Source organism: Rhinolophus hipposideros, assembly GCF_964194185.1.
Source record: "Rhinolophus hipposideros genome assembly, chromosome: 18".
NCBI lineage: Eukaryota > Metazoa > Chordata > Mammalia > Chiroptera > Rhinolophidae > Rhinolophus > Rhinolophus hipposideros.
In genome coordinates this window covers 52,244,322-52,271,375 of record NC_138064.1, presented here as the reverse complement: position 1 = coordinate 52,271,375, position 27,054 = coordinate 52,244,322, and the positions used below count along the sequence as shown (strand labels likewise).

The 27,054-nt window shown below is 39.3% G+C and overlaps 1 protein-coding gene across 1 annotated transcript in view; it reads left to right on the top strand.

Moving 5' to 3' along the window:
- AMPH (amphiphysin) overlaps positions 1 to 27,054 on the top strand; it is a 237,470-nt gene that overhangs the window by 156,288 nt on the left and 54,128 nt on the right. Inside the window, exons 5-10 of the mRNA XM_081080325.1 lie at positions 2,915 to 3,010; positions 10,701 to 10,808; positions 13,427 to 13,512; positions 22,768 to 22,843; positions 23,559 to 23,641; positions 25,917 to 26,055. Of these exons, the coding sequence (XP_080936451.1) occupies positions 2,915 to 3,010; positions 10,701 to 10,808; positions 13,427 to 13,512; positions 22,768 to 22,843; positions 23,559 to 23,641; positions 25,917 to 26,055 (588 nt within the window). The remainder of the gene's footprint in view (positions 1 to 2,914; positions 3,011 to 10,700; positions 10,809 to 13,426; positions 13,513 to 22,767; positions 22,844 to 23,558; positions 23,642 to 25,916; positions 26,056 to 27,054) is intronic.

Sequence of the window (27,054 nt, the reverse complement as noted above, 5' to 3'; positions counted from 1 at the left end):
AGAATAGCATGTTTCTGTTCCTTACTGCGCGTAAGAACAGCCCATTTCATCAGAAGAATGGGCGTGCAGTAGGATGATTCTGTGTACTGACGTCACCTCTGCACCCCGCTCCCACACCCTCCTGGAAAGCATGAACAGGAGAGTTGGGAAGAGCATCTATTCCACTTAAACCCCATCTAGTCCTTTCCTGGCCGACGCAGCTGGCCTGCTAATAGGGGCCTAACTCCTGCAAGGCTTTGTCCCTAGACAGTCTTAACACCTGAAATTCAGCTTGTAGCCTAGGGCCACCTGGAAGTGATCACCTGGGTGTGGCTTCTTTGAGGACAGTACAATGGGGCTGGCAGGGACCAGCGGGCTCTGCGGGATGTTGGACGAGTCCTTTAAACTCCTCGGGCCTTAGTTTCCTTCTCTGTAAAATGGAAATAGTCATCATACCTACTAATAATACATTCAAAGCCTTTGTACTCGTGTCACTGACAGAGTGCACAGAGCATGTGATTATTACAGATATTAGAAAGCCCCCTGGCAGGGGTTCTCTCCATCCAAGTTCTTCTAAAAAAAAACAGCAGTTGTTTGTCACCCTCAACTTCACGAGAGCTCAGTGCTACTCACTTAGGCACAGAAGACATAGGAGACAGAGACACCACAGCTCAGGGGAAGGCCTGATATGTGATGAGCTGAATGCCTATCAGCCTGCGGAAAGATGGGTTCACACTGCAGCCCCAGGCTGCTTCCCGAGAATTCTGATATCCCCACTTTGATCTTTATAATCTCATTCTGATTGACAAGAAGAAGAAAAAGAACAGATTTATTTATGAGGAAAGCTCTTGTTGGCTCTCTTACCTGTTGAAAATGTTCAGGATATGAATTGGACAAAACCAGCCTCCACACACCATTTTCCAAGGCAGTTATTAAGTAATTGCATCTTCTCACATTTCTTCAATAACAAAAACACTGTGTTCTAACATCATATTAAAAGCTTGACTCATATTGTAAATTTCTGAATAATCATGTATAATTGAAAAATTGTCATGAAATGAGTTTTTAAGGGAATAATAGACACGTGTGTTACTGGCTTTTCAGAACACTGTACTACGTTCTTTGTTTGGCAGATGCCACTGTTGACATTTATTCTGAAGGAACCAGTTGCCATCCTACCTTGGTCCCTGCGGCTGCCAGATTTTTGGAATCTTCAGTTCCAGAGCCAAATATGGGTTCTTCTGATGGTGAAGGAACTGAACATTGCATGTTCAGAGGGTTTACTTGCATTAGAAGAGAAGCCTTTTTATGTAGAGGACTTGATTTTTTTGTTGTTTGAATAACATTATTGATTTGGGATTTGTAATAAGTAGAATTAGTTTTTGAAGTGTGAAAAAGAAACGAAAGGAAATAAACCTCCCCCAAAGTGGTTTTCTACAGGATAGATACTTATATCCCTCCCATAAAGGGCTTTGAGGTCGGGGCCCTGGATGGTGTGGAGAGCCTGCAGACACCCGGGGCCCAGCGGTGCCATCCTCCCTGCCTCCCCCAGGTTTGAGATGACTCTGAGCCCTGGTCATGAGCTCTCATTTCTGCATTCTTGTCGGCAAGACGGAGGACACAGGGAAGATAAACCTACTTTTAGGGAATCTCTCCGACCCATTGGCCACAACTTAGTCTCGGGCTGCACTTAGCGGCAGTAGAGGCTGGGATGCCGGCTGAAACTGGAGCTTCCATTACTAAGAGAAAGAAAGGGTACCCCTGTTTCCCGGAAAATAGGACCTAGCCAGACCATCAGCTCTAATGCGTCTTTTGGAGCAAAAATTAATAAGACCGGGTCTTTTCACTATTTCACTATTTCACTATAACATAAGACCCGGTCTTATATAAAATATTAATTTTTGCATCAGAAGACGTGTTAGAGCTGATGGTCCGGCTAGGTCTTATTTTTGGGGAAACAGGGTAGATACTGCAGAACAAGCAGCAGATCCTGTCAGGAGACCCTAAACGTTTTAATACAGGGAGAAATGTGGAGATTATGTTCTTGCACACCTTCTATGTGACTGGGATTCTGTGAAGTACTTTACACAGGGAAATTGAAACTCAGGGAGGTTCTAGTTTCCTGTCACACAGCTACGGTAGGATATGAGCCCTGTTCTGGTAAGGCAGCCTGTGTAATAGATCGTGAGCTTTGAATTCAGGGACACACACCTGGGTTGAAACCAAAGTGTGTCATTTATAAACTAACTGCATGACCTTGGCCAAGTTATGTAACAACTCGGGCTTCAGTGTTCTCTTCTGCGTAGTGGCAACAATAGGGCTTTCCTCATAAAGCTGTTGTGAGAGAATTAAATGACCATGCATGCACATACATGTAAAGTGTTTAACCCAATGCCTAGACATAGTTAGAAGTAGTAGCAATAATAATAATACCTAATATTCATTGTGTTCATCCTAATTGATATTCCATAAATGGCAGAGTCTTTCCAACAGGACTAAATTTTCTGCCTTCTCTGTGGAAGCTACAGCAAAGGTTTATTGTTTATTTGAAGGGGTTTCTAGTTTCATGGGGGGCTTCAGAAGTAATCCATGTGGAATTCTTCACAGTCTCTTAGCCCCCAAAGGCCATCTATAGGGATCTGGAGACCTTTCGAAGCTTGTATGTGCTTTATTAATGCAGAATCAGAAATACATTTTTTAATGGGCTGAGCCTTTCGATAGCCTATACTGTAAATTACAACTGGTAGTTAAATGGCCTAGAAATTTTATTGTATTATTTAAAAATCCACAATTAAAAAATTCTTTCTAACATCTACTGTCTGGGGAAATATTACTTACCTAATTTTTTTAGTTTTCGGTTTTTTTAGAAGTTTGTTGAAAGGTATCCAGTTAAAGTGATTCAGCAGTTCTGCCTTCATTTCTCTTTTTCTCGTAGAAATGTGATGTGCTATGGGAAGACTTCCATCAAAAGCTAGTGGATGGGTCCTTGCTGACCCTGGACACCTACCTGGGCCAGTTTCCTGACATAAAGGTACTTTACTCTGTGTCTGAAGGGAAGGACTGAATGGTCCCAGGTACTTACTGAAACACGGGCCAGAGGGATCAAGTGTCAAAGACAGCTGGTAACTTTTGATTTATTTAAGTATGAGATTGTATCCTGTTCCTATCAGTTTGAAATAAAATGTCGTTACAGAAATCACTTTTTCCCCTTTAGTGAACTGCTTCAGCTTTTATTTCTCTACAGAAGTCTTTTTAATCCAGTAGATGTAAAATTGGAAATCAGAGATACAAAAAAAATTCTAATCTTCTTTAAAACTCTTTATGACGTATCATTTGACAAGAATTTCCATTAGAATAAACAGTGGTCATAAGGAAAGGAGAAACTTTAGTGAAATATCAGAGCAAAATCTGATCTTTCGTTGTATACTGTTTATTTGCATACGTTCAAAGCACATCTACGTATTTTTTCTCCTTGAAATTTTCAGGTTCAAATTAAACTGCAATTGACCCTTAGGGGTGCTGACCTCTGTGCAGTCAAAAGACCATGTAGGACTTTTGATATCCTATAAACTTAACTGCAGTTGTCCCTCAGTGTCCACAGGAGACGGGTTCCAGGACCCCCACAAATACCAAACTCCGTGGGTGCTCACGTCCCTGGTATAAAATGACGCAGAACGTTGCACACAGTCGGCCCTCAGCATTGCGGATTCCCAACCGCAGATCGAAAATACTGTTTTCCATCCACGGTTGGCTTAATCTGCAAATGCGAAACTGGAGGGTATGGAGAGCCAACTGTATATTTATTGGAAAAAATTAGCCGGTAAGTAGATCTGCGCATTTCAAACCTGTATTGTTAAAGGGTCACTTGTAATAAGGTATAAGCATTTCAAATACATTTGCATCTGGATCTCAACATGTCTTGTCTAAAACATTTGTTCTATGTGATACTTGGATACATTGAAAGGAAAATACACAAGTGAAAGTTTGAATATCATAGATTTGGAATTGACTCTGGAGGTAAGGTGGTTTTTAAAACACCTGGGCTGTATAGCAAATGGTAGCATTAATAGAGCTGCCCCACGACCCCCACTGTTTTCCCTGCTCACGGAGGGATGCCAGGTATGATATCCGTGGACTGTCCTTTCTATAGGCTAAGAAGGCCATAAACCGGCATCTCTGGGCATCTGCAGCATCTTATCAGGTGACTTGTGATGTGAAGATCTACTCTTCACTGGCCTTTTGTAGCCACTGCCAAATACCAGGGAACTAGCTGTAGTAATGTGCAATGGCCTTGGTCAGGAAACATAGTGACGTCTTCGCCACAAACATCACTCATATCAATAAACTAGTTTCTGTAGGCACACACAGAATGCCTAATGCTAGCTGATCAACATCAAAAGTGTGTTTTGAGCCACCAGGGCCACCAGACAAATACCTAAATGGCTAAGATACATTAGCCTTGTTGGCAAAATGGCACAGAGAACACATCCAAAATGGATTCTCCATGATGTTGTCATTATAGGCAGCAGAAGACTTTGCTGAGCCATTCCATAAACACATCGTAATTAAAAGGTATAAGCCAATTTTTAAAAAATTTTCTAAGACATAGAAAAATTGCAAAAAATTTTAAATTCTGTAAGATTGTATGTACTAGCCTACAGGGAATGTGTTTTGGGTTATCTTCAAATTATTTTATAGACATTCAGATTTTATCTTAGAATCTGTGGCATCTGTGGAGCAGTCTTAGAATCATTATCACACTTCAGAATGTCGTTTACTGCACGACAATTTAATCTTTATAAAAATCAATTCCCAATAAATCACAATAAGGGAAAATTTTGTCCTCCTACTTGAAAATTTCAAAGCAGCTTATAACTTGTCTAAATTATTCATATAATGTATATTGATAGTATGACTTAGCTAAGCCAATGAAGGCAGTGATTGACTAGAGAAGAACACATTTGAAAAGTCACTGAGTTTCAGGAATAAAAAGTTATCATCCAAAAAAAATGTGAAGTCTCTTAGTTGTCGTGGTATTGCCTAGCAACAGTTATTTGGAAATTGGCCATACTCTCGGAGGATATAATTTCAGAAGACAACTACACACACAAGCACCTGCATTGAAACATAAAGAGATTAAAATAAAATCGTGATGGATTGTATTGGCTAGTCTTTTCAGTTTGTTCCATATGAGAAACAGGAAGAACTCAGCAGAACTTTTACTTAAGCAGATCTTTTCTTGAGGTTCATGGTTGAAGTCATGCACAGAAATGATCCTCTAGTTACTGAACCATCTTTACACTAGAGATTTGGGAATCTAGCTGGATGCCCTGAAGATAAATGAAAACATGCCATGGTTTTGCCTGCATCATGGAAAGAGGCAGAAGAGATTTCTCTTTCTCTGAAGTCACATTTAGAATGTCATAGTATACACATAGGGTTACATCCAAGATAGAGAATTGTGAAGCTGTTTCATATGACAAACAGTTGAGGAAATAGCAGTGTTTAACTTGGAAAGGCAACAATTTGGAATTGGGCAGTTGGGGGTATAGCTGTTTCTAATATTTGAAAGACTTCTCTTTTGTGAAAAAGCACTGAAGCTATTCTGTGTGCCTTTACTTGGTGGATGGAAGTTAGCTGTGGGTATAAACTCCATTACTACATAAAGTTAGTGCTGAGAGATTATGTAATGAATGGGTTATTGGTGGAAAGGAGGATTATGATTAAAAATACTAAGTGGAGAATTTTCAAAGCATAGCACACAATTGACTTCGTTTGCTCCCATTAAAATCAGCAGGCTATGTGTAGTTAAAACCTTAGGCAAATTTCCAAATATTTATGGCAGCCCATCAGAGAGGGCTATGGAATACCATTCATGAGCGGTGATGTCTGACTGTTCCAGCTGTGACTGGCAGGGCATGTGGTGTTATGGTTGTTATTGTACAGCACTGATGTCTGAAATCAATGTTGTAATAAGAGCCAGTTTGTCACTAACACAGGCAGGCCTACAGCTGTGAGCAGTTATTGTAAAATGTAATTTAGATTCTATCTTGGCGGTCACTCATAAGCAACTAAACATATATTTACAGCAAAGTGCCAAAATAAATCCCAAATTGAGGTTATTCTAGAAATTTTAAAAAATACAATAAATTATTTTCTTTACTGCACAGGGTCAGTGCACAGTGGAAATCTGAAGAAATTTTAATTAAAAACTTAAACAATTTACTATTAAACTAGTAAATTTATTTAATTAAATTTACTTGATTGGATGGTGAAATACGAATTGTATCATTTTCTATATAAAAGCTAACATATGTTAACTCCACCCTTACTTAGGAGATTTTGCTCTTTTTCCAAGTCTCCCAAATATCAGACAGATAAGGAAAAAAGATTGATTTGTTTTTCCAGTGCAAAAATATCTGCATCAAAATGAGTGATGACCTTCAAAACAGTCACTTCTTCATGGTAAGCTGTACTCTGTAATTGACTTGTCATTTACACAAGAAAGTCAGTCACATTATTTACTTAACTACTTGTTTTTAAACCAAAAAATAAGATGACCCAGTAATTGAGTTTTGTCTGTTTTCAAAAATCATAGCCATCTTCAAAGAATCAAGATTTCCTTCTTGGAATGTGTAAGGGCAGAGTCATCCCCACCTGCACCCCCACAAGTCCACAAAGCAGAGCTTCATAAGAGTTTGTAGGTAGTCACACAAAACCACTTCTTATGGGACAAGTTCCTTTGGAAGTAACAGTTATATATTTGCTAAAATAATTAGCTTTGTCACTCACAGGCACATTGTATCCACCATGCTTTATTAAAGGTCTTCTCTCTCCCCTATTTGGGCTAATCCACATATCTTTAAGTGAATGTGGTGTGTCAGCCATACTTTCCACTACTAACACCACTTGGAAGTGGTAAGTGCAGAGGGTAAAGTGAAAGAGATTGAAAGCAGCTAAATGAGAAAAAGGGACAGTCCCAGCCCACCTCTCACCAGTCCTGAAGGGGGTGTAGAGGAATATCATAGAGTGACAGGTGGTGGTTGAATGATAGTCTGTCAGTGAAACATGGGACTTGTTAGAAGAAGTGCTAACCAACAGTCAGGAGCAGGGCTGGGACTGAGTGAGGCAAGTGGGGCCATTAGGATTCAAAATATACCAGGAAGCACCTACTCTTGGTGGCCTATCCTGGTCTTACATGACCCTTAGAGGGAGGGCCTTCTTAAAATTTGTTCCCTAGGTGTCTCACTTGCGTTGCCATACTGTAGGCACGGGTCAGGGGCTGATATCTAATTCATCTTTTACCACAGACTTCTAAGCAGTTCTGGACAAACTAGTGGTTCATCTCATGCTACTTCAAATTCCCTACATGTGAAATGGAAATGATCATACTGTATCCATACTGTACATTGCTGTGAGGATCAATGGGATGTGCCCATGTTTTGTGAGCCATACACATTTATGTTGTCATTATTTTTCTTCTTCCTACCATATCCAATTACAAAAAAGTTAAGGTCTTCTTCTGCAGTGATTCTCATTATTAGAGTAGCTGGGCATAACTGGACTGCTGGGCATCTTTTTAGAAAGGACAGATGCCTGGGCCTTGCTTCAGACTAATTAAATCAGAATCTCTTAATCCAGGGCTCAGGAATTAGTATAGTTTTTACTGTTTGCTTATTAGTTGTGCCTCTTTATTTAACTTGAATTTTCAGTGGTTGCCCTACAATTCATAAGGTACATCTTTAACTTACCATCTGTAACTTTAAAAAAACGTTAAAGCACTTTATGAATAGTCTTAAGAACCTTACAGCAGTATATGTTCAGTTCTGTCCTCTCTTCCTTCGTTGTGCTATTGTCACACATTTTTCCTTTACATATGTTATAAACCCCACAATACATTGTTTCTGTTGTTTGCTGTAGATTGCCAATTAAGCTTTTCAAGCAATTAAAAGAAAATACAATCTTTGTATATTTACCTTGATTTTCACAATTTCTGCTACTCATTTATTTTTATGGCTCTACTTAGTGTTAAAATTCTTATGCTATCTATCAGTGAATTTGCTCAACTTTTGTTTGTCTGAGAAAAAAATACAACTTTATTTCACCTTCCCTCTTGTAAGGTATTTTCACTGGGGATAGAATTCTGAGTTGGTAGGTTTCTTTTTATGTTTTATTTTTCAGTGCTTTAAAGATGCCACTTAATTGTATTCTAGCTTGCATAGTTTCTGAAGCTTAGTCTTCTGTAATGCTTACCTTGTGCTTTATGTTTTTCTTTATTCTTGATTTTCAGCAGTTTGGCTGTGATGTATCTGGATGTGTATTGTTTGGTATTCATCCTTGGAATCCTCTGAGTGTCTTGGATCTGTACTTCGAAGTCTTCATTATTGTATAAATTTCTCAGCCTTTATTTCTTCAAATATTCTGACTACCTCTCATCTATTTTTGAGACCCCATTACATAAATACAATATGGTAGACCATTTGATATTATATTACTTAATTCTTAATTTCTTTCAACTTTTTTTCTCTTTGGATTTTAATGGAATAATTTCCCTTGATCTACTTCAAGTGCACTCTTTATTTTCTCAGCTGTTTTAAGTCTAGTGATTGGCCCATCAAAGAATTGTTTCCTCTCTAGTTTTTTTATTTCTAGAATTTCCCTTTGACTATTAAAATTTCCGTATCTCTGCTGAAATTCCCATTATGTTTATGTATGTTCTCTACCTTTTTCAACTGAATAATATATTAGTCATAGTTATTTTAAAATTCTTCTTCAATACTTCCAACATCTGAGTCATGTCTAAGTCTGATTTTCTTGATTACTTTATCTTCTCTCATGGGTCATTATTAATTTCTCATGGGTTGTATTTCATAACTTTTGACTGAACACTTCACAATCATGTATAGAAATTGAAGACTGAAGTAATATCTATGCCTATGAATGGGCATGCCTTTTTGTCAGACCATTGGTATGGGAGTTCAAATCAATCTAACTGCAACTTGAACTAGATTTGGGTTTTGCTGTTGCTATTGTTACTTTCAGTACGCTGTGGCTTTGAAATTCCTTTAGAACTGGGCTGCTAATGCCTTGTGCTTATAGTCTACCATCTATAGTGTTTTAGGACTCTTAGGTTAAGTCTGGTTTTTGCTTCTTTGACCCATGTAGGGTGGGCCTTTGGATGCCAGAGAGTTTCTCTCAGTGTTCCTGTTCTCCATCATATTTCACTTGTCTTTGTATGCCTGTGTTGCAGATGGGGTTCTGTCTCTAGGAACTTGTCTGTCTTCCAGTGGTAGGCTTGTTATTCAGTGCTAGACTTGTCGTGGGGGCGGCGCTAGTTTCTGTTGTACTTTCCTGTTTTTGTGTTAGGCAAAGTTTACCTCATATCTGGGATTGGTCTTGAACAGGAGTTTTCTGTCCCTGCCCTAGCGGGAACCTACCTCTGCTTGCTATCGGAATCATATATTGGACCCCAAAAGGTGTTATGTCACTCACCAGAGAGTCGCAGTCTGCCATTCTATGTAGCAATGATCTCTGCATATATCCTAGGGGCCAGAGGGTTTCCTGTCACTCCTCCAGAGCTCAATTGGTTTCGGTCTTCTCCTCCAGAAGCAGTGGATCTTTTCCTGGCCTCTGTTGGTGGGAGGATTTGGTGCTCTCTTCTCAAGCAGCTTAAAGCTTTTGCTTTGTAAGAGGAAAAGGTCCAGGAGTTGAATAGGGCTTTGTTTCCACTCCCTTCCATCACCTCCTTCTCACCGGCACTGCAAGGGGGAGTGTCCTGTCTTCAGACTTTCTGATAGCATCCAATGGAGGTCCAAGGTCCAATTGCCTGAAAGTGCAATTTCCCTTGTGCCTTGGGCACCCAGCTTTTCCAAACTACATGTTAGCCCCCACTAGGCTTTTAGCAATTTGTTAAAATTTTAGCTGACTTCTTACTCATTTGTATGCAGGCCACAACTTTTACCTGTACCCTGCCAAAGGTAAATGGTTTGCATGTCTCTTATCTGGTTGGAAACACTTGTCCCTCTTTAGAATTCAGATTATTGCTTTGTGACCTCAGATCTGATACAATCAATAAGAATTATGTTTTTTTTATATTTATTCAGCTTTTTTCTTATTAGTGTGGAAATGAAATTGTTTGCAGCTTTCTATATTCTAAGTGAAAGTGGAAATCTGTATGAATTAATATATTTTTAAATCCCTCCAATGGTTCTAATGAAACAAAAGGATTGAGGAACATTTCTAGGAAAAAGGATTTTTATTCCTAAAAATCTACTTTGTAGACCTGCTTTGTAAGTATAGAACTGTTTTATACATCTGCTTTGTAGGATTGCTATTCGTGTGTGCTATTAGAATTATAAAGCCAATCGTAATATAGTCTTTCACTATCTTGAAAACAGAACATTTAAACTTTTAGAATGCAGGCTAGTAGAGGGTATAGATTTACCTGCTTCCCTCAACCAGTTCTGGAATTTTTCCGGTCTTTGATTACAAATTCTTTCTGTTCCTCATGATTGGTCTAATTATTATCAGAAGGGCAGCTGTTTACCTAATGGTTTTCACACAAAGGATTGGAGACTGTAGCCTGATTTCCAGAGATCATTTATCTATTGGAGTTCACCTTGGTCTCCAGTCAAGGTCCTCGGGTCCTCTGGACAAGGACTCTGCACAAAAACAATCTATGTCCATGACTCTTTCTCAATGCTCGTATTTTCCATGGGCAGAATCGCATCGCAAAGCGCAGTAGGAAGCTGGTTGACTACGACAGTGCCCGCCACCACCTGGAGGCTTTACAGAGCTCCAAGAGGAAGGACGAGAGTCGGATCTCTAAGGTAGGGATTGAGTCCACTCTTGTCACCACTCCATATTCTAGACCTAGCAACGTTGCTTTTAAAATGAAATGTTTACTTTGTAAAGGAGCTTGGAATCAGGACAGAATTTAAACTGAAACATGGTGCTTGTGTGCTCCTTTCCATACTTTTTCATTAAAAATAATGTTTTTCATATTATTGTAGAGTTCTCATGGGTGACACTGAGAACATTTTGATCAAAATGTTTGATCATAACATTTTGATCAAAATAAACTTTGGCTCCCAACAATACTGTAGGATCAAAGAAAGTAATGAGTGTTTCTGTACTTCTCTTTGTGGGTATGGTCCATACTGGATGCTAAAAATGCAGATTCAGATAGGGAACCAAGTTTGAAATCTCAGACATAACTTGTGATTGTCTGAGAGTATGGACAAGTGCTAGATTTGTGTAACATTCATTTTCTTTTAGAAAACTATTTCAGTAGCTTTTACCGTGTAAGTCAGTCATTTACCGATGCCAATTAATTGATGACAGCTGCTAACTACTCCCTTTGCTTGCCGTCTTGCTTCCTCCTATCTGCCTACACATAGTTGCCCAAATGGTCTTTCTGCAACATATATCTAGATATGTTTCTCCACTGCTTAAGTCTTTTAATGGCTCCCACTGCCTGTAGAAGAAGTCTAAATTCCTTATCACAGCATATGCGACCTTTTTGATTCACTTATCCATCCTTATCAACATCTGTCTTCTTTCTGCTCCTCTCTTTCTTCCGTACACACATCCTAAGCTCCAGCCTCCATGACCGACACATCAGTTCCCCAGCAGCCACAATAACAGCTGTTCTTCAGGATGTGAGGCCTCATAGATGCCAGACACCATGCTCAACACTTCACCCACATCACCTTTCCTTAGTACTCACGGCACCTGTCAGGTGCGCATTACTGTCTCCGTGTTATGGATGAGGGAACAAGCAATCTGACAAGTTCACAAGGTTGGTAAACTAAAATTCCAACCCAGGGAACTCCACCTTTATGTATTACAATGCCTTACCCACCCCGTTCTTTAGCAAACATTTGCCAGTTCTTCAAGAGTCTCTTAAAATATCACCTTCTCTGTGGAACCTTTTCTGTTCTCTACACCACCTTCCCCAACAGATGCTCCATAACAGATATTAGGCCCTATCTTGCAGTGTAATTATTTAGACTTCCTATGTCATGCAAGGCATCCGGCGGGGTCTCTGGTCCTGCTCGGTCTCTGCTCCTGCTCCCCACATAAGAACGCAGGACATGGTGAGGCCAAAAAGGAACACCCACGGAGCCATAGGTAGGGGAGTCATATCACTATAGTCTCACTGGCCACTGGGTTGGAGACACAGGAGGCAGGAGCCACAGAATCCGCAATCCAAACTCTGCCATGTTAACTGCAATCTGCTCTTGCTAGCTCAGCCAGCATCTGTCGTGCGGGGCGTCCGGCGGGGTCTCCACTCCCGCTCCCCCCAAAAGAACGCAGGACACGGTAAGGCCAAAAAGGAACACCCACGGAGCCATAGATAGGGAAGTCAAACCAATATATTCTCGCTGGCGGCTGGGCTGGAGACACAGGAAGCAGGATCTACATAATCTGCCTAACAGCAGTCCGAGCTTGCCAGCCACCATCTTCTTGCTAGCCCCCATTTCTTTCTGCTAGCGTAGCCACAGCGGTTATATTAGTGGCCAATGGCTTACGGGTTACAGCTGACGGCCAACTAGCCACAGCTGATGGCCATCCGATCACAGTTGATGGCCATTTACTACCCGAGCCAGCACCTTTCTATGTGAGGCCGAGAGCCTGGAAACTGTTTTTTTGGGGGGCTTTGTCCCCACACCATCTTCTTGCTAGCCCCCCATTCTTTGTTAGTGTAGCCACAGCAGTTATATTAGTGGCCAGTGGCTCACTGGTTACAGCTGACAGCCAACTAGCCACAGCTGATGGCCAGCCAATCACAGTTGATGGCCACTTACTACCCGAGCCAGCACTTTTCCACGTGAAGCCAAGAGCCTGGAAACTGCACTCCTGGCTCTGTCCCCACATCCTACTACACTGGAAATTTCTTGGGGAAGCTCCACATTGAGTATCCAGAACACAGCTGTGCATGACAGGCAATTAACACATTTTTGTATCGTGTTTCCCCGAAAATAAGACCTAGCCGGACCATCAGCTCTAATGCGTCTTCTGGAGCAAAAATTAATATAAGACCTGGTCTTATTTTACTATAAGACCGAGTCTTTGTGATATGATATCTTATGATATGATATGATACTGGGTCTTATATTAATTTTTGCTCCAAAAGATGCATTAGAGCTGATGGTCTGGCTAGGTCTTGTTTTCGGGGAAACATGGTAGAATGAATGAATCTGCCAGAGACTGTAAGAGCAACTGTTGTAGTGAATTCGGTTTTCTTGTTTTAATAAGACTTAATATTTCAATTGTATTGAAAAAAATCATGTAGATGTTAAGCAGACTGATTTTTCTTCTTCCCACAATGTTTCTAGGATGCCATAAAGCTATTCCTATTTTATATTAAATGATTTTGTTGTGTATAGAAATAGCTTGTGTGTATGTCATATTTTTTAGTGCAAACATTATATTTCACTTCTAGGCAGAAGAGGAGTTTCAGAAAGCACAGAAAGTGTTTGAAGAATTTAATGTTGACTTACAAGAAGAGTTACCATCATTATGGTCAAGGTATGGATGTTTTTGTACAGGTTATATATGTCCCTTTTAGAAGTTCAAGTACAATGAACATCCCTTATCTTGTCTTTGTGGCCTGTGATGGTTCAGCAGTGTAAGTGCTCTATCATCTTCCTTTCCAATATGGTAGCTACTTGCCACATGTGGCTGGCTTTTGAGCGCTTGGAGTATAGCTGAATTATAAATTTAATTTATTTTGTTTTAATCCATTTAAATTTAAATAACCTCATGTAGCTAACAGCTACCATATTGGATGGCACAGTTATTGACTTTGATATAGTTATCAAGTGTAGACCCAAATATCAGTTAGAGTCATTAGGAGAATGACCCTTAACCTTGAAATTTACAAGGAGACCCTTTTAGTTCTTGGCAGAACTTCCTTTATTTCAAGAGCTTATCGAGCCTTCTGATTTTGATGCCAAGCCACTACTTTCAGTCCTGACCTATTAGCCTGAAATTCATTCCTATTATAGACACTAAATATTCTTATTTACAGGTACTCTGCATTTCTCAAGGCAATAATGTGCATTTTTCCATTTCTCATGTCACCGAGTGCTTCTTATTTATAGGTATTCTGCATTTCTCATGGTACTAAGTGCAGTTTTCCTATCCAATGGTAGAACCAAAAAGTTGTTGGGTGAAGTAGGGCATTACGTCTCTCATGTTCCATCAACACCCCCATGCTAACCACCTAAATACACAGAATTGTGCTTGCTGTGCAAAACTGCTTTAACTCAAATCCTCTGATCTAATCTCCAAACAGATTGTTGCCCCTAAAACCTTCCTATATGGAAATTCTAGAGCTTATACTTACCCTCCAAAATTCTAAGCATTTTGAGGATCTAGATTAGAGTTGATCCATTTCTGTGTTTATCCCTAGTGCTGTTGATTTGTTGTCAACAGTAGGCACTCAGAGTTTACTTCTGAACTACGGAAATATCTACAGGAAATTTTGACTAGCTCATTGTAAAACTAGCCTCTAGGACATGCCCAATTCAATGTCTAGCCATAGCCCAATGTGTGTGAAATTAACTCGTTGCTCATATGAATTTACTCATTCTTTCAACATCTGGATTTCTGTTTGGGCACTATCATTCCTCGGCTCCCAGCCTCAAAAGTCTGGAGTCATTAACTACGGGAAACCAAAGAACCGTCAAAGGAAACAATCCCTTCTTTTTCAGTGTGGTCTTCTGGATTGATCTGCCCCTCTGTATTCTCACTGCCACCACTCTAATCCCCTCATCCTTTTGTGGATTATGATGGGAGTCTTGCGCTCACATTTCTGTCCTTGAGCTCTCCCATTCAGCTCTTCATTCAGAAGCTGTACTGCGGCATCTCTGTGACCTGCGTAGAAACTGACGTACGTGCTCAAAGGGGACCTCAGCTCTCCCCAAATGAGGTTTTGAACAGCTTGAATATATAAACTTATAGGGCTATAGATGAGACACATATCTATTTATCATTTTAATTTAGACCTTTATGACTAATTAAAATAAAAAATTACATGAAATTGTGTGTTTTTAAAGAAAATTTTTTTTGCACGCTTATATTTTCAGAAATACTTGTATCCAAAATATTTATATACATCTTTGGCATCCATGTCTTTCTCCTCGTTAAAGACACTCATCCAGTCAGCCAGTAGTTCTTCAGAGCTTGTCGTCTTGTTCAACAGGCATTCTATCTCAAACACAAGTTGTCAATTCCATACAATTAAGACAGTTACTTTACATTTCTCCTGTAAAGGAATTTTAGTGATCTCAAACATAATTACTCCATTGCTTTTGAAACTAGTCTTTTGGAAGGCTTGGGTGTCACAATGTTCAGTATTTCCAATTATGAACCAATATTCCTGGAAAAAGTGCCAAAAGGCAAATATTATTTGCCTTATATGTATTGAGTATGTAACTTTTTTTTTCTTAGTTCTATCTATAACTATGTAAAACTAACATTGACTGATTGACTGATGTAATTTCTGGCTTATGTTCCCTCCCTAAATAGTATTTGATTATTCAAAATAAAATAATTGTCAAAGTATCCTGAATTTGAAACACTTTGTAGGGACGTAAACACATTGGGAATATTTAAGGGACAAATTTTGGAGAGAAACCTTTGCCCTTATCTGATCATATACAGAATAAATGCTTCGATGCTTTTTCATTCAGTCTAATTTCTCATTGTGGCACTCAAGGTTCATTCCCTTCATATTAATCAGATCCTGCCCTTTGATCAAAGTCAAGCTTAGGCCTTTCTTTATATATAGTGTGTTCCTTGACTAAACCCAGATTACACAACCACCAATAATGGTGTGAATTGTGTGTTGATGTGTGTTGTGTGTGAAGGAGAGAGAGATAATTTATTGAATATTTGCCAGGTATCATTTTGTGTACTTTACATACGTAATCTCTAATCATCACAATTACAGGTATTTTCATTTTACAGATGGGGAAGCTAAGGATCATATCACTGAAACACCTGGCCTAAGATTGTAAACTTTATAAATCCGAAAGCTGGCCTAAGGCCTGAAATTTGTAAATCCTGACTTACAAACTGACTTAAAAGCACTTCTGTGGTTTTTCCTATACATTTTGCTGTGTGTAGTTAGGGCCTCTCTTTACCTAAAATGAGATTGCATCCAGTCTTTCATAAATAAAATTTATTTCATCAAGTTATTTCATAAATACCTATGTTTTCCTCCCAGCTATATTGCTCCACCTTGAAATTAAAGTTAGTACTTTGTATCTTCTGTGATGCCTGTTGTGACATTTATGATATTGGACATGTGTTTATGAGTATTTATTAACAGATTTACACATGAAATCCTGCATTAAACTTTTCATAATCATTCAGAATGTTGGGTGAAGTGTTCCTTATATGTCATGTCTAGTTGGTCTACCGTGATCTCCACGAGTTTCCTTAGTCACTTTCTGTCTAGTTGTTCTATTCACTATTGAAAGTGAGACATTGAAGTCATCAGCTTTTATTGGTGGATTGTCTATATTTCTTTGATTCTGTCAGCTTTTGCTTCATATATTTTGGGACTCTTGTTATGTGTATATATGTTTATATTTGGTGTATCTCTTTGATAGATTCACCATTTTATCTTTATAAAATGTCCTTCTTTGTCTCCAGTAACAAATTTTGTTTATTTTGTCTGGTATTACTATAGCCACTCTTTTGGTTATCACTTGCATGAATGAATTGCTTTTACTTTCAACTTATTTGTGTGTTTGAATCTAAAGTGTCTCTTATAGACAGCAAATAGCTGGATTGTGTGTGGGTGTGTGTGTGTTTTATCTATTCTGCCAACCTTTGCCTTTTCATTTGCTTGCTTAGCTCATTAGTTTATTTACTGATAAATCATTTCACTAATTGTTTCTGGTATGTCTTATGTCTTTTTTGTTCCTCTGTTCTTCCATAATTGTCATGTGTGGAAAATTGTTTCAAAATTTTGGATGCATAAAGGGAGAAGAGAAATGAAGCACTACTTAAAGGGGGATGTAAGTTCAAAAGAGGAAATACGAGGTCATGTTTGTTCTAATGGAGCTTACGATTCATAAGAGATGATAGATATCGAAAAAGGAAGGGTTCCAAAGAGAATGTTTGGGCCAAATCTTTTAAAATGATTACTATCACAATTTAGTGAAAAGGATTACCTAGGCTGAGGTAAAGCATGAATAAAGGCATGAAGATTGAAGCAGGTATGTGGGCTCATGGAAATTTATTTAGTTTATTGTAGCTGGATGTCAGAGTGGAAGTGTCCAAGAGGAGAGTTGTGCTGATAAAACAGGAGAGAGGCATTTGTCAGATTCATTTATAATTCATTCAGGAAATATCAATTGACCACCCACTATTTACCAACTAGTTTTTTAGGTACTGAAGATCCTGTACTAAAGGTGTTTGTTTTCTTGGAGCTTATATTGAAGCATAGGGAAAGGCAATTACCAAGAAAATAATTAGGAATGAAATGTTATACAAAAGGTTCAGTGCAGAAAACAAAACAGGATAATTTAAGAGAGAGTGACAGGGGATAGCATAACGATTATAAACTGGCCAGTGAGGGAAAGGTTCTCTCAGGGTGATAGGCAATATATAAAGAAAAGGAAGTGTGTGTGTGGGGGAACTGAGTTCCATTTTGTATATGTTGTATTTGAAGAATCACTGGAAGTCCCAAAAGATCTATCTATTGAGCTAACTAGGTCTAGAGCTCAGAAAGAGTTTTGGGAGTCATTATTATATGGGTAGTGGTTGACACCATGAGCGTTGATGAGGTGTAGGTAGTGAGAGATGAGATGGCTAAATGAGGGCCAAAGACAAAACCTTTGGGAGCACCAATATTTAAGAGCTGTGCAGAAGAAGAGGAGCCTGCAGAAACGCCTGAAAAGAAATAATCAGAGATGTAGAAGGAGATGTGGAAGGTACCCAGAAGAGCAGTATCTCAAAAAGCCAAGGATGGAGAGAATTTTCAAGTGTAGTGCCAGGAGTGTTATTTACAATAGAGAAATCAAGTAGACAAGGGCTAAAGATGTATTGCCTTTGGTGAACTTCCAGAGGAGTTCCAGTCGGAGGTGGGGTCAGAGTCTGATTACTCATGTTGGAGACTCAATGGGAGGTGAGGGAGCAAAAACAGTGGGTATCGTGTGTTATTTTGAGGCTCTACTATGATGGGCATGAGGAATTGTAGCAGATACAGGGGGATGACGAGACAAGGGAAGCCTTTTAAAATAACTTTTGTCATTTTGAGAAGATGGCAGTCGCGAAGGTGGGATGATTTAGGACTGAGTATATGTGGGGTAAGTAAGGGGTGAAGGTGTTGGCAGAGGTGTTGAAGGCTGTGTCACAGAGCTTGGTAGATAGAGCAAGATGTTCAGCCAGAGGGGACAATAGCCTGGGAGAAAAGAGGCAGTTATCTCAGAGAGATTTTTAAAAAGTTGGATTCTCTACAATTTAAAAAAGTGCTCAGAGTGGGGGAATGAGGGAGGGATAGTGGCGGGATTAGATGTGAACTCCCCCACAAATGAAAATGAAATAATTTTTAAAAAGCAAACAAGTGGTATGATATCCACTCTTCTTTCCAGAAAAGCTAGGGTCCTTCTTGAAAGCCAGTGTCAACCTATATTGGCTTTCAAAATTACTTTCAAACAAAATTACTTTCTCATTTCTGCCCCCCCCCCAAATATATTCTTCATTAAAAAGTAAATAAAACTAGTCCTAAGCGACTGGCATTAGAGAAAGTCTGATGAGAAGGTTCACTTGCTTAGTGTTAGGTTCTAATGCAGTAGAATCAGTCACAGTGCTGGGCATGTTCCAATGCAAATATATCACCCCCACTGTCACCCACCAAAATGTCAGCGGCTGGAATCAAAGTGAATAAAGCATGAGTGAAGGATCTCCAGGCCTAGGAAATTCGGTTAGTGGGTGGGTCACTAAGTTTTCTGTTTTCAAAGGTGCAGCAATTGTGATTGATGGCAAGATCCAGGATATGCATGAGTAAGTCATTGCAGAATGTGTATAAATAGGGATACTGGGGTCAGGGAGTAGGATTTTGTTATTTGGTTGCATAGTCATATGAATCTCTGTGTTAGTGTTAGGATTTGGTGAAGCAGAGAGAGGGAAACCATTAGGCATATGCCATTGTGGATAGTGAATGGGGTTGAGTAAGTAGGAGGGGTGGGGCATGGCAGGGAGGTTGATAAATGATCTGTGAAGAGGTTGAATATCGATGCATAAATCTCAGAGGCATGTAAATGAGCTCAGAGGATCAGGGGAAAACTGGAAGAAAACTCTTCTTTCTCCCACTCCATCCCATGGTGAGTGAGGGATGGCAGGGGACTATACTTCCTCCCCTGTAGGGGGCCCAGGGGGAAGCAGTGAGCACCCCCAAGGAGAGGCAGGTTTCCTTATGGCAGTGCAGCGGGGGGTGTCCTGGCCTGAGAGCTGTGATTGTGTTAAGTTCAGCTGTTAATCTTTTCTACTGTTTCCAAGAACAAAGAAACCTCGTAATAAAGAAATTTAGTTGGTCTTGACAACCAACCAGAAGGGGCCTGAAGATGCCTCAAAGAAGTCCTTTAGGGAGACGCTAAAGTCTCAGCGTCCCTTGTTTATGCACAACTTGTGAAGTGAAACCTCCCAAGCAGATAATATAAGAATTCAGACTCTGGGACTCTGTGGATGTGTGTCTCACTGCTGGTGACACTAGTTTTTCACAAGCGAAGTTTACAGTCAGAACATGCCCTTCTAGTGCAGTGAGTGCCTCACTTGTTCATTCATTGGCATGGTCATTTGTTCGTTTGTTCATTCATTCATTTGGTCATTCGTTAGTTCGTTCATTCATGGAATATTTACTGCATGCCTGCTCTGTACCAGCTGCTGTAGTAGGCGCTTGGCCTATGATAGTGAGGTAATCCCTTCTTGGAAGGAGTCTCTCATTTCATAAATTGGAGAATATCACTGAATGATAAGTTGCAACAAAAATGTTGAACACTTTTTTAAAATTAAATACTCCTAGTTTATTTAATTTCTAAATTCTATAAACTATCAAAATATTAGAAAATCATAAATGTTTGTTTAGTCATTCTAAACAAGGTATTTCTTTCTAGAACTGCCCAGTTATTTTTCTAAATAATAATTGATATAAACAAGTTGATACATATGCTGTAGATCACAAAACAAAATTTGAAGATAGAAGAATGGAAATTCTTGTTTTTGCTAAGTGTATCCAAGGTTCAATATGTTTAATATAAAATTCCTTAGAAATAAATAAGAATGAAACAAGCACTAAGAAATAAGCAAAAAGAAAAAAAGATTACTCACAAAAGGAGAAATGCAAATGGGCAATAAATAAATGAACAAACAAGTGTTAACTTTCATTAAAGGAATATAAATTTAAAAGTTGGTGAGATGCTGATTCTTGCCCATCAAATTTACGATGGTTTTGTATACCATCGTAATATTCAAAGTGGAGGCACTATGGAGGCTCAGCCCTGGAGGGAGCAGTGTGGCCGTGAATGTCAAAGCCTTCTGTTGTGTGTACCTTTCACACAGCATTTACATTCGAGAAAGTTATTTTAAAAACAAAACTGGGCACAGTTTTCATTCATAGATCTTCTTTAGGGTTTGGTTATCATAGTGAAAAATGAATGAAAATAAAACAATACTCACTAATCAATTTCAACTACTCTTCCCCCATCTGCACTCCCCTTCTGTTTAAATCTGACCTGTTCTTCAGGGCAGCCTAAGTTTGTCTTCTCAAACAGATGTTTGCAGCTGGCACAGGGCTCATTACTCCCTTCAGCTCTCAGCTCCTTTGGCTCTCTCCGTCAGACCTATTCATTTTGGACATTTAGTCATGTATGGCCTTTTGTGATAACTTTAACATTTATATGCTATCTTGAAATCTGCTTCTTTCTCTTAACCAATGTAAATAGGACTAATCAGCCTCCACTAACGGGATTGTTGGTTCCTGGAGCCACCTTAGCCCACCACTAGGCATGCACCCAGAGTTGGATAGGCCCTTTGTTGAGTAATTGAATAAGGAACGTTCTAATAAATTACTGTCCGGGGTCCTAGGAGAGGGGTCTTGGGCTGCCACTTTAAGTGCCCAGGAAACTTCTCTGCAAACAATGTAATGAGTTGGGTCCCTCTGCACAGGGTTGTCCAGGCATCTGCAATCTGTCCTCGCCCATCCAACTGCTGCCTTCCTTTTCTCAAATGCAGGTCCAGGCCCTCTCTTTTCCCTTATTTCAAACATGGTGGGGCTACAAATACACACTGTATTTCGTGGTCTGTTCCAGAGCAGAGGTCTATCTCACCAGGCTCTCATCTTCCAGGCTTCTAGTCTGACCGGGAGTAGTACTTATATTTCCCAAACACACTGTGCCAGGATTTTCTTTATGGATATATGTTTGTGTATATGTATATTTATGTGTATGTTTGTGTGTGTGTATATGTTCACAAAAATACACAAACATCTGGATGGTTATGCATATAATCTCAATCAATTAAAGAAGAAAACGTGGAATGAGGGACATGTGATCGCTGTAGATATAGAACAGTGAAACATTTGTCTTTCTCTGGTGTATCTCACTTAGCATAATGTCCTCAAGCTCCATCCATCTTGTTGCATATGGCAGGATTTCCTTTTTTCTCATGGATGAATAATCTGTACACACACACACACACACACACACACACACACACACATTATTCTATCTACCTGTCTGTCTATCACATCTTCTTTATCCATTCATCCATTGATGGAGATGAATACTTGGGTTCTTGCCATAACTTGAATTGTGAATAAAGCTGCAATGAACATAGGGGTGTATATATCTCTTCGAGATCCTGGATTGCTGGCTCATAAGATAGTTCTAGTTTTAATTTTTTGAGGAACCTCCATACTGTTTTCCACAGTGGCTGCACCAATTTACAATCTCACCAAAAATGCATGAGGGTCCCCTTTTCTCCACATCCTCAACAACACTTATTATTTCTTGTCTTTTTGAGAATGGCCATTCTGACAGGTGTGAGGGGGTCCTGTGTGGTATCACTTATATGTGAAATCTCAAAAAAATAAAAGGCAAACTCATGGAAACAGAAAGTAGAAAAGTGATTGCCGGGGGCTGGAGGTGAGAGAAATAGGGAGAGGTGAGTAAAAGGGTACCAACTTTCAGCTATAAGATGAATAAAGTTTAAGGATCTAATGTAAAAGGGGTGACTATAGTTGATTACAATGTGTTATATAATTGCAATTTTCTAAAAATCTAAAACTTAAAAGTTTTCACCAAAATAATAATAATAATAATAATAATAACAACAACAATAATAATAATAATGTGAGGTGATGGAGGTGTTGATTAACCAGATGAGGGAATCCTTTCACAATGTATATATGTACCAAGTCACCATGATGTTCACTTTAAATATTTGAGTGATTTTATTTGTCAAATATACTTCAGTAAAGCTGAAAAAAAAATATGAAGGAAATCCAAATAAACTAGTCTTATAAATTAAAAAAATAGATTGAGTGGAACATGGTAGAAATTTCAGGTACAGATTAAGTGTAGAAAAGGCAAGTCTTATTGTTGAATGGCTTTATCACTCAATTATTCTTTCATCTCTGGATCTATTTAACCCAATTTTACTCAAAATTACATAAATGAAATGTGTTTTTAATATATTTAATTGCCATTAAAAATACAGTTTTGCTAACTGGACTTCTATTCTTTCCTCTTTGTATCTCCAACATGATAGACGAGTTGGATTTTATGTCAATACTTTCAAAAATGTCTCTAGCCTTGAGGCCAAATTTCATAAGGAAATTGCGGTGGTGAGTAATGACGATTATTTTTACTTAAGGAATATAAAGTGAATAAACATCTGTTCTGGAAGCAAATGAAATGGCATAGCCTTATGCAAAACATGCTCATTTACATGTTTTTTATAATAGTGTATACTTACTCTCAGTAATATTTCTACAATTTTTTGTGACCACATAGTTCTCTATAACTTGCAAAGATATCAGTTTTTAGGTTTACAAAAATGCTGTCGTGAATCATTGGCTGCTTTTATTTTTCTTCTGAAATCATTTTTTTCATTGTCACAGTCTCACAGTTTTTTTCGTTTTTTTCTTTTTTTTTAGTCAGTTTCTAAAGTTGGAATTTCAAGTGGCACTTTAGGTTGAGGAAAAATTGGTCTCCAAATGTTCAGATAATCAACAGCTGTGTTGTCAATAAACAGCTGTGTGGTATTTTCTTAGGGTGGTTGGATAACTTTATCTCTAGTAGAATGAAGGTAAGCAATAGTTTTTGTTTTCTGCTCTGTACTCTGGTTAATGAATGTATTGTACACTTTTTTACTTTATTTGTGTTTGTGGCTTTTCAGTTTTGACATGAATTTTAAATTGGACCATATGCAGAGACCATCCATACTATTATAAGATTCTTAGCTTTTCAATAAACAGTTCCCTGGGGGTGGGGGACAATGACCTGCATAAGCACCAGAATGACTTGCAGCTAATAGACAAGTTGCCTCTGTCCCATTAGCTTTGCCACAAATTGTTTGAAGTGATGACGAAACTGGGTGACCAGCACGCTGACAAGGCCTTCACCATTCAAGGAGCTCCCAGGTAGGGCCATGTTCATCAGAGCCAAGTTCATGTCTGTTCACCTTTGATGCAGTGCTTGTGGCGATTTGTGAAGTCTGTACCAGTCTGTAGTATTTTACTCTTCCTATGAAAATCTGAAACAAAGGAGCATTTCCATGTAGAGGCTGACACCAGCCTTAGTTCTGTGCATCTACATTTATCTTTCTATGGATTTACCCACCATGGGCTTTTGTCATTATCACAATAGAATTAACTGTCTGCCTATCTGCTTTCCGTGGGACCTAAGAGCAATGGTATAAATTTTTAACAGGTAATTTCTAGTTGTGCACTTGTTACTTTCTTTGGAAAAGAAAGGAATTCCCCAAACTCACAACAGTTAGTCCTGATACTGATCATTGGTGATGACGTTTTTAATGAATCCATTTTGGGGAAAGGAAAGAGGAAGTAGACATTGCTATCATCTTACCTCCTAACTCCACCTCGCAAACACTGTATAGTTTTGCTTTTATTGCATGTGGGTATTTTGAGTTTGCCAGCCAGTTACACTGAAGGCCCAGTGATCTGTAGATGAATCGTTTGCATTACCATGATTTGGCTTCACAGCTGCTTTCTCCTGTGATTTTGGAATCCCTCTTCTTCCAGCTTTCTCAGGCATTATGTATGCAGGCTAGGGAGCCTTGGGCTGGAAGTCCAAAGACCCAGCTTTCAGTTTCGTGACTCTGCAGTTAACATGCTTTGCCTTTCTTGAGTAAGTCCAGTAGCCTCTCTGGTTAAAGATCTCATTTTCTTTAATCAATTAAAAAAAAGAAAAAAAATGATGCTATCGAACTAAATGACTTTAAAGTAATATGCAGTCATGACAGTCTGTATTTGCAATTTTAACATTAGTGTATACACTCATACACACACATTTACAAAAACACGTGCACTCCTACGCATGCGCCAGCATCTCCGTACGTCACTGTGTGGGTCTCCCTGGAGAGGGAGGTAGCTAAGGTTGTTATCCTTTGCTCTTTGCATTAACTGCATTCGTAGTCTTCTATGTGTGCAGTACTAACTGAGCATGGAGTGCATCTTTTCATTCTAAGGGAAAGAACATTGACTAAAAGAATACATGAAAAGGGTAGAGCTACTCTTTCCAATACAGCTAGGAATGAAGAAAGAATTATAATAATGTTTGGGTGTTTTAGAAATGAAATACATAAAAAAAATTAAGGCTTGCTCTCTTACAGAGGGGTGAAAGGGACAAATGAATCTGTGTAGAATCAGATACAATGAAGAGGATGAGGCCACGGTCACTTAGCAAATGTTCCTTTCATTTTTTCCCCCAATGTTCCTCCTCAGAACGAGGTGGTGAGTGAGCTTTGTAGGACCTGTCTCTATAAGCGTACATGGGGCTCTGCTGCCGGCAGAGGCCATGGTCGCTGGCGCAGAGCCCAGTCACAGGGTGTGTCTGTGTTTTCTCTACAGGACCCATTCCTTTCCAGACCATGCTGCCGTGTACATGCTCATTTATTTGGGGTACAGATCCTTGTTCCCTCAATCTATAGACCTTTGAAACTCTTAGAGAGCACGGTGTGTCCCGAGTGCCTTCTTAATCATTGCATTTGCGCTGGTCACAAGCATTTGGCCCTGTGTCAGGGATGTGGTGGGTTCTCAGTAAATATTTCTGACTCTCATCCCTCACTTAATTTGTTTGCACATTTCAAGATACTTGAGTTGAATCATTGTTCTGTGTGGTATAGAAAGAGAAACAGTTAATGAATTAATTTTCAAATGTTATCTAAAAGGATTCCTACAAAATCTTAATTAACATTATCCTAATGGATGCCTTTTGACATGAAATTTATAATTTTCTGGGTAGGTTTTTCTATAGATTGTGACAGAATAAGATTTCCCTGTAAATCAAAAGTGAAATTAGTTCGTTTAATTCAGCTTGTGTTTGGAAGAGTCTTGCAGAGCATGTTTGGCACAGTGGAAAGAAGAGAGGGTTGCTTTACTAAGGCCTGAATTCAGACCCAGCAAATCATGAAGTCAATTTAGGGATTTCTAAGCCCTCTGTAATCATATTGTGACAATTACAGATAATATATGAACAGGGTCTGGCACACAGTGGTCAGTCAGTGAATGGTACTAATTACCACATCACTGTTAATGACCAGAATTAACGTGGAAGGGGTGTAGATAACAGACCCCTTCCTGTTAGGCCTCAGGATTTCTCTGGGATGGAGGACCCCTGATAAGTAAGTACTGCCCCTTAGAAGGCCCCTATCTTAAATCTCATGTGTTCATCTAGTGATTCGGGTCCTCTCCGCATGGCAAAGACACCGTCACCGCCGGAGGAGGCGTCCCCCATCCCAAGCCCCACAGCCAGTCCCAATCATACGCTGGCGCCTGCCTCTCCCGCACCAGTACGGCCGCGGTCACCTTCGCAGGTAGGAAGAGATCACCTACATTGGGGCGACTGGAAGACCAGGTGGGAGATGACCCCACCATGAGAGTCCCACAGTGCTGAGCATTGAGAGGAGTTCCGGTTGGGGAGACTTTGAGGTGTGAAGCTTTAGGCCTTGTGATTGTCACTAAGGAATTAAGTCATTGCGTGACTTGGATTTTTATTTTCTCGCACACCCTATGCGTGAGTGAGACCTTGTTCTACAACCTCAGCTTCCTCAGGCTCGCCCACTCTCCTCCCCTCCTTTCCTTCAAGGCTCCATTTAATCCTAATTCTCCACGAAACCTCCCTCCCATTGCACTTTAAGTAACACTTAGGCAAGTGTGGCCAAGAAAAGCTGTTACGTGTTTCTCCATTTTACATTTTTTTGTTATCACCTGTCCTATATCGCACATAAACAGACAGACACTCAACAAAAGTGTAGGAAACAAATGATTGAAAGAAACAGTAAGGGCCAGGGAAAGGTAAATATAGAGCGGAATTGCCACCCTAATCTTCCCACCTTTGGGTGAAAATGAAGTTCCTGTAAGAAACCTGGAGGCCCAGTTCAGTCCAAGCTTCCATGCGTGTGGCTGAAACTAACGGCAGTCAGAGGAAGATACGTGTAACAGACAGACCCTTCAAGTTCTTTCTTTTGAAAATACTGGGGTGGAAAATGAAATGTATGCTGCCTATAGGTGGTCTCACTGATTCCAGTGGAAAGCTTGCTTGATGTTATTTTTATTTACTTACTTTTTTTGGCAGAGCCTGCCCTCTTTTTAAAAAAAAAAAAATATTTTCTTTAATTAAATTTATTGGAGTGACAATAGTTAGTAAAATTACATAGGGGTTCCAGTGGACATTTCTATAATACATCATCTGTATATCGTATTATGTGCTCACTACCCACGGCCATACCACCTTGAACGTGCCTGATCTTATCTGATGTTAATTTAAAAATTCTGATTTATTGCTGAAGTGAGAAATCATTTTCAGTTTGCTT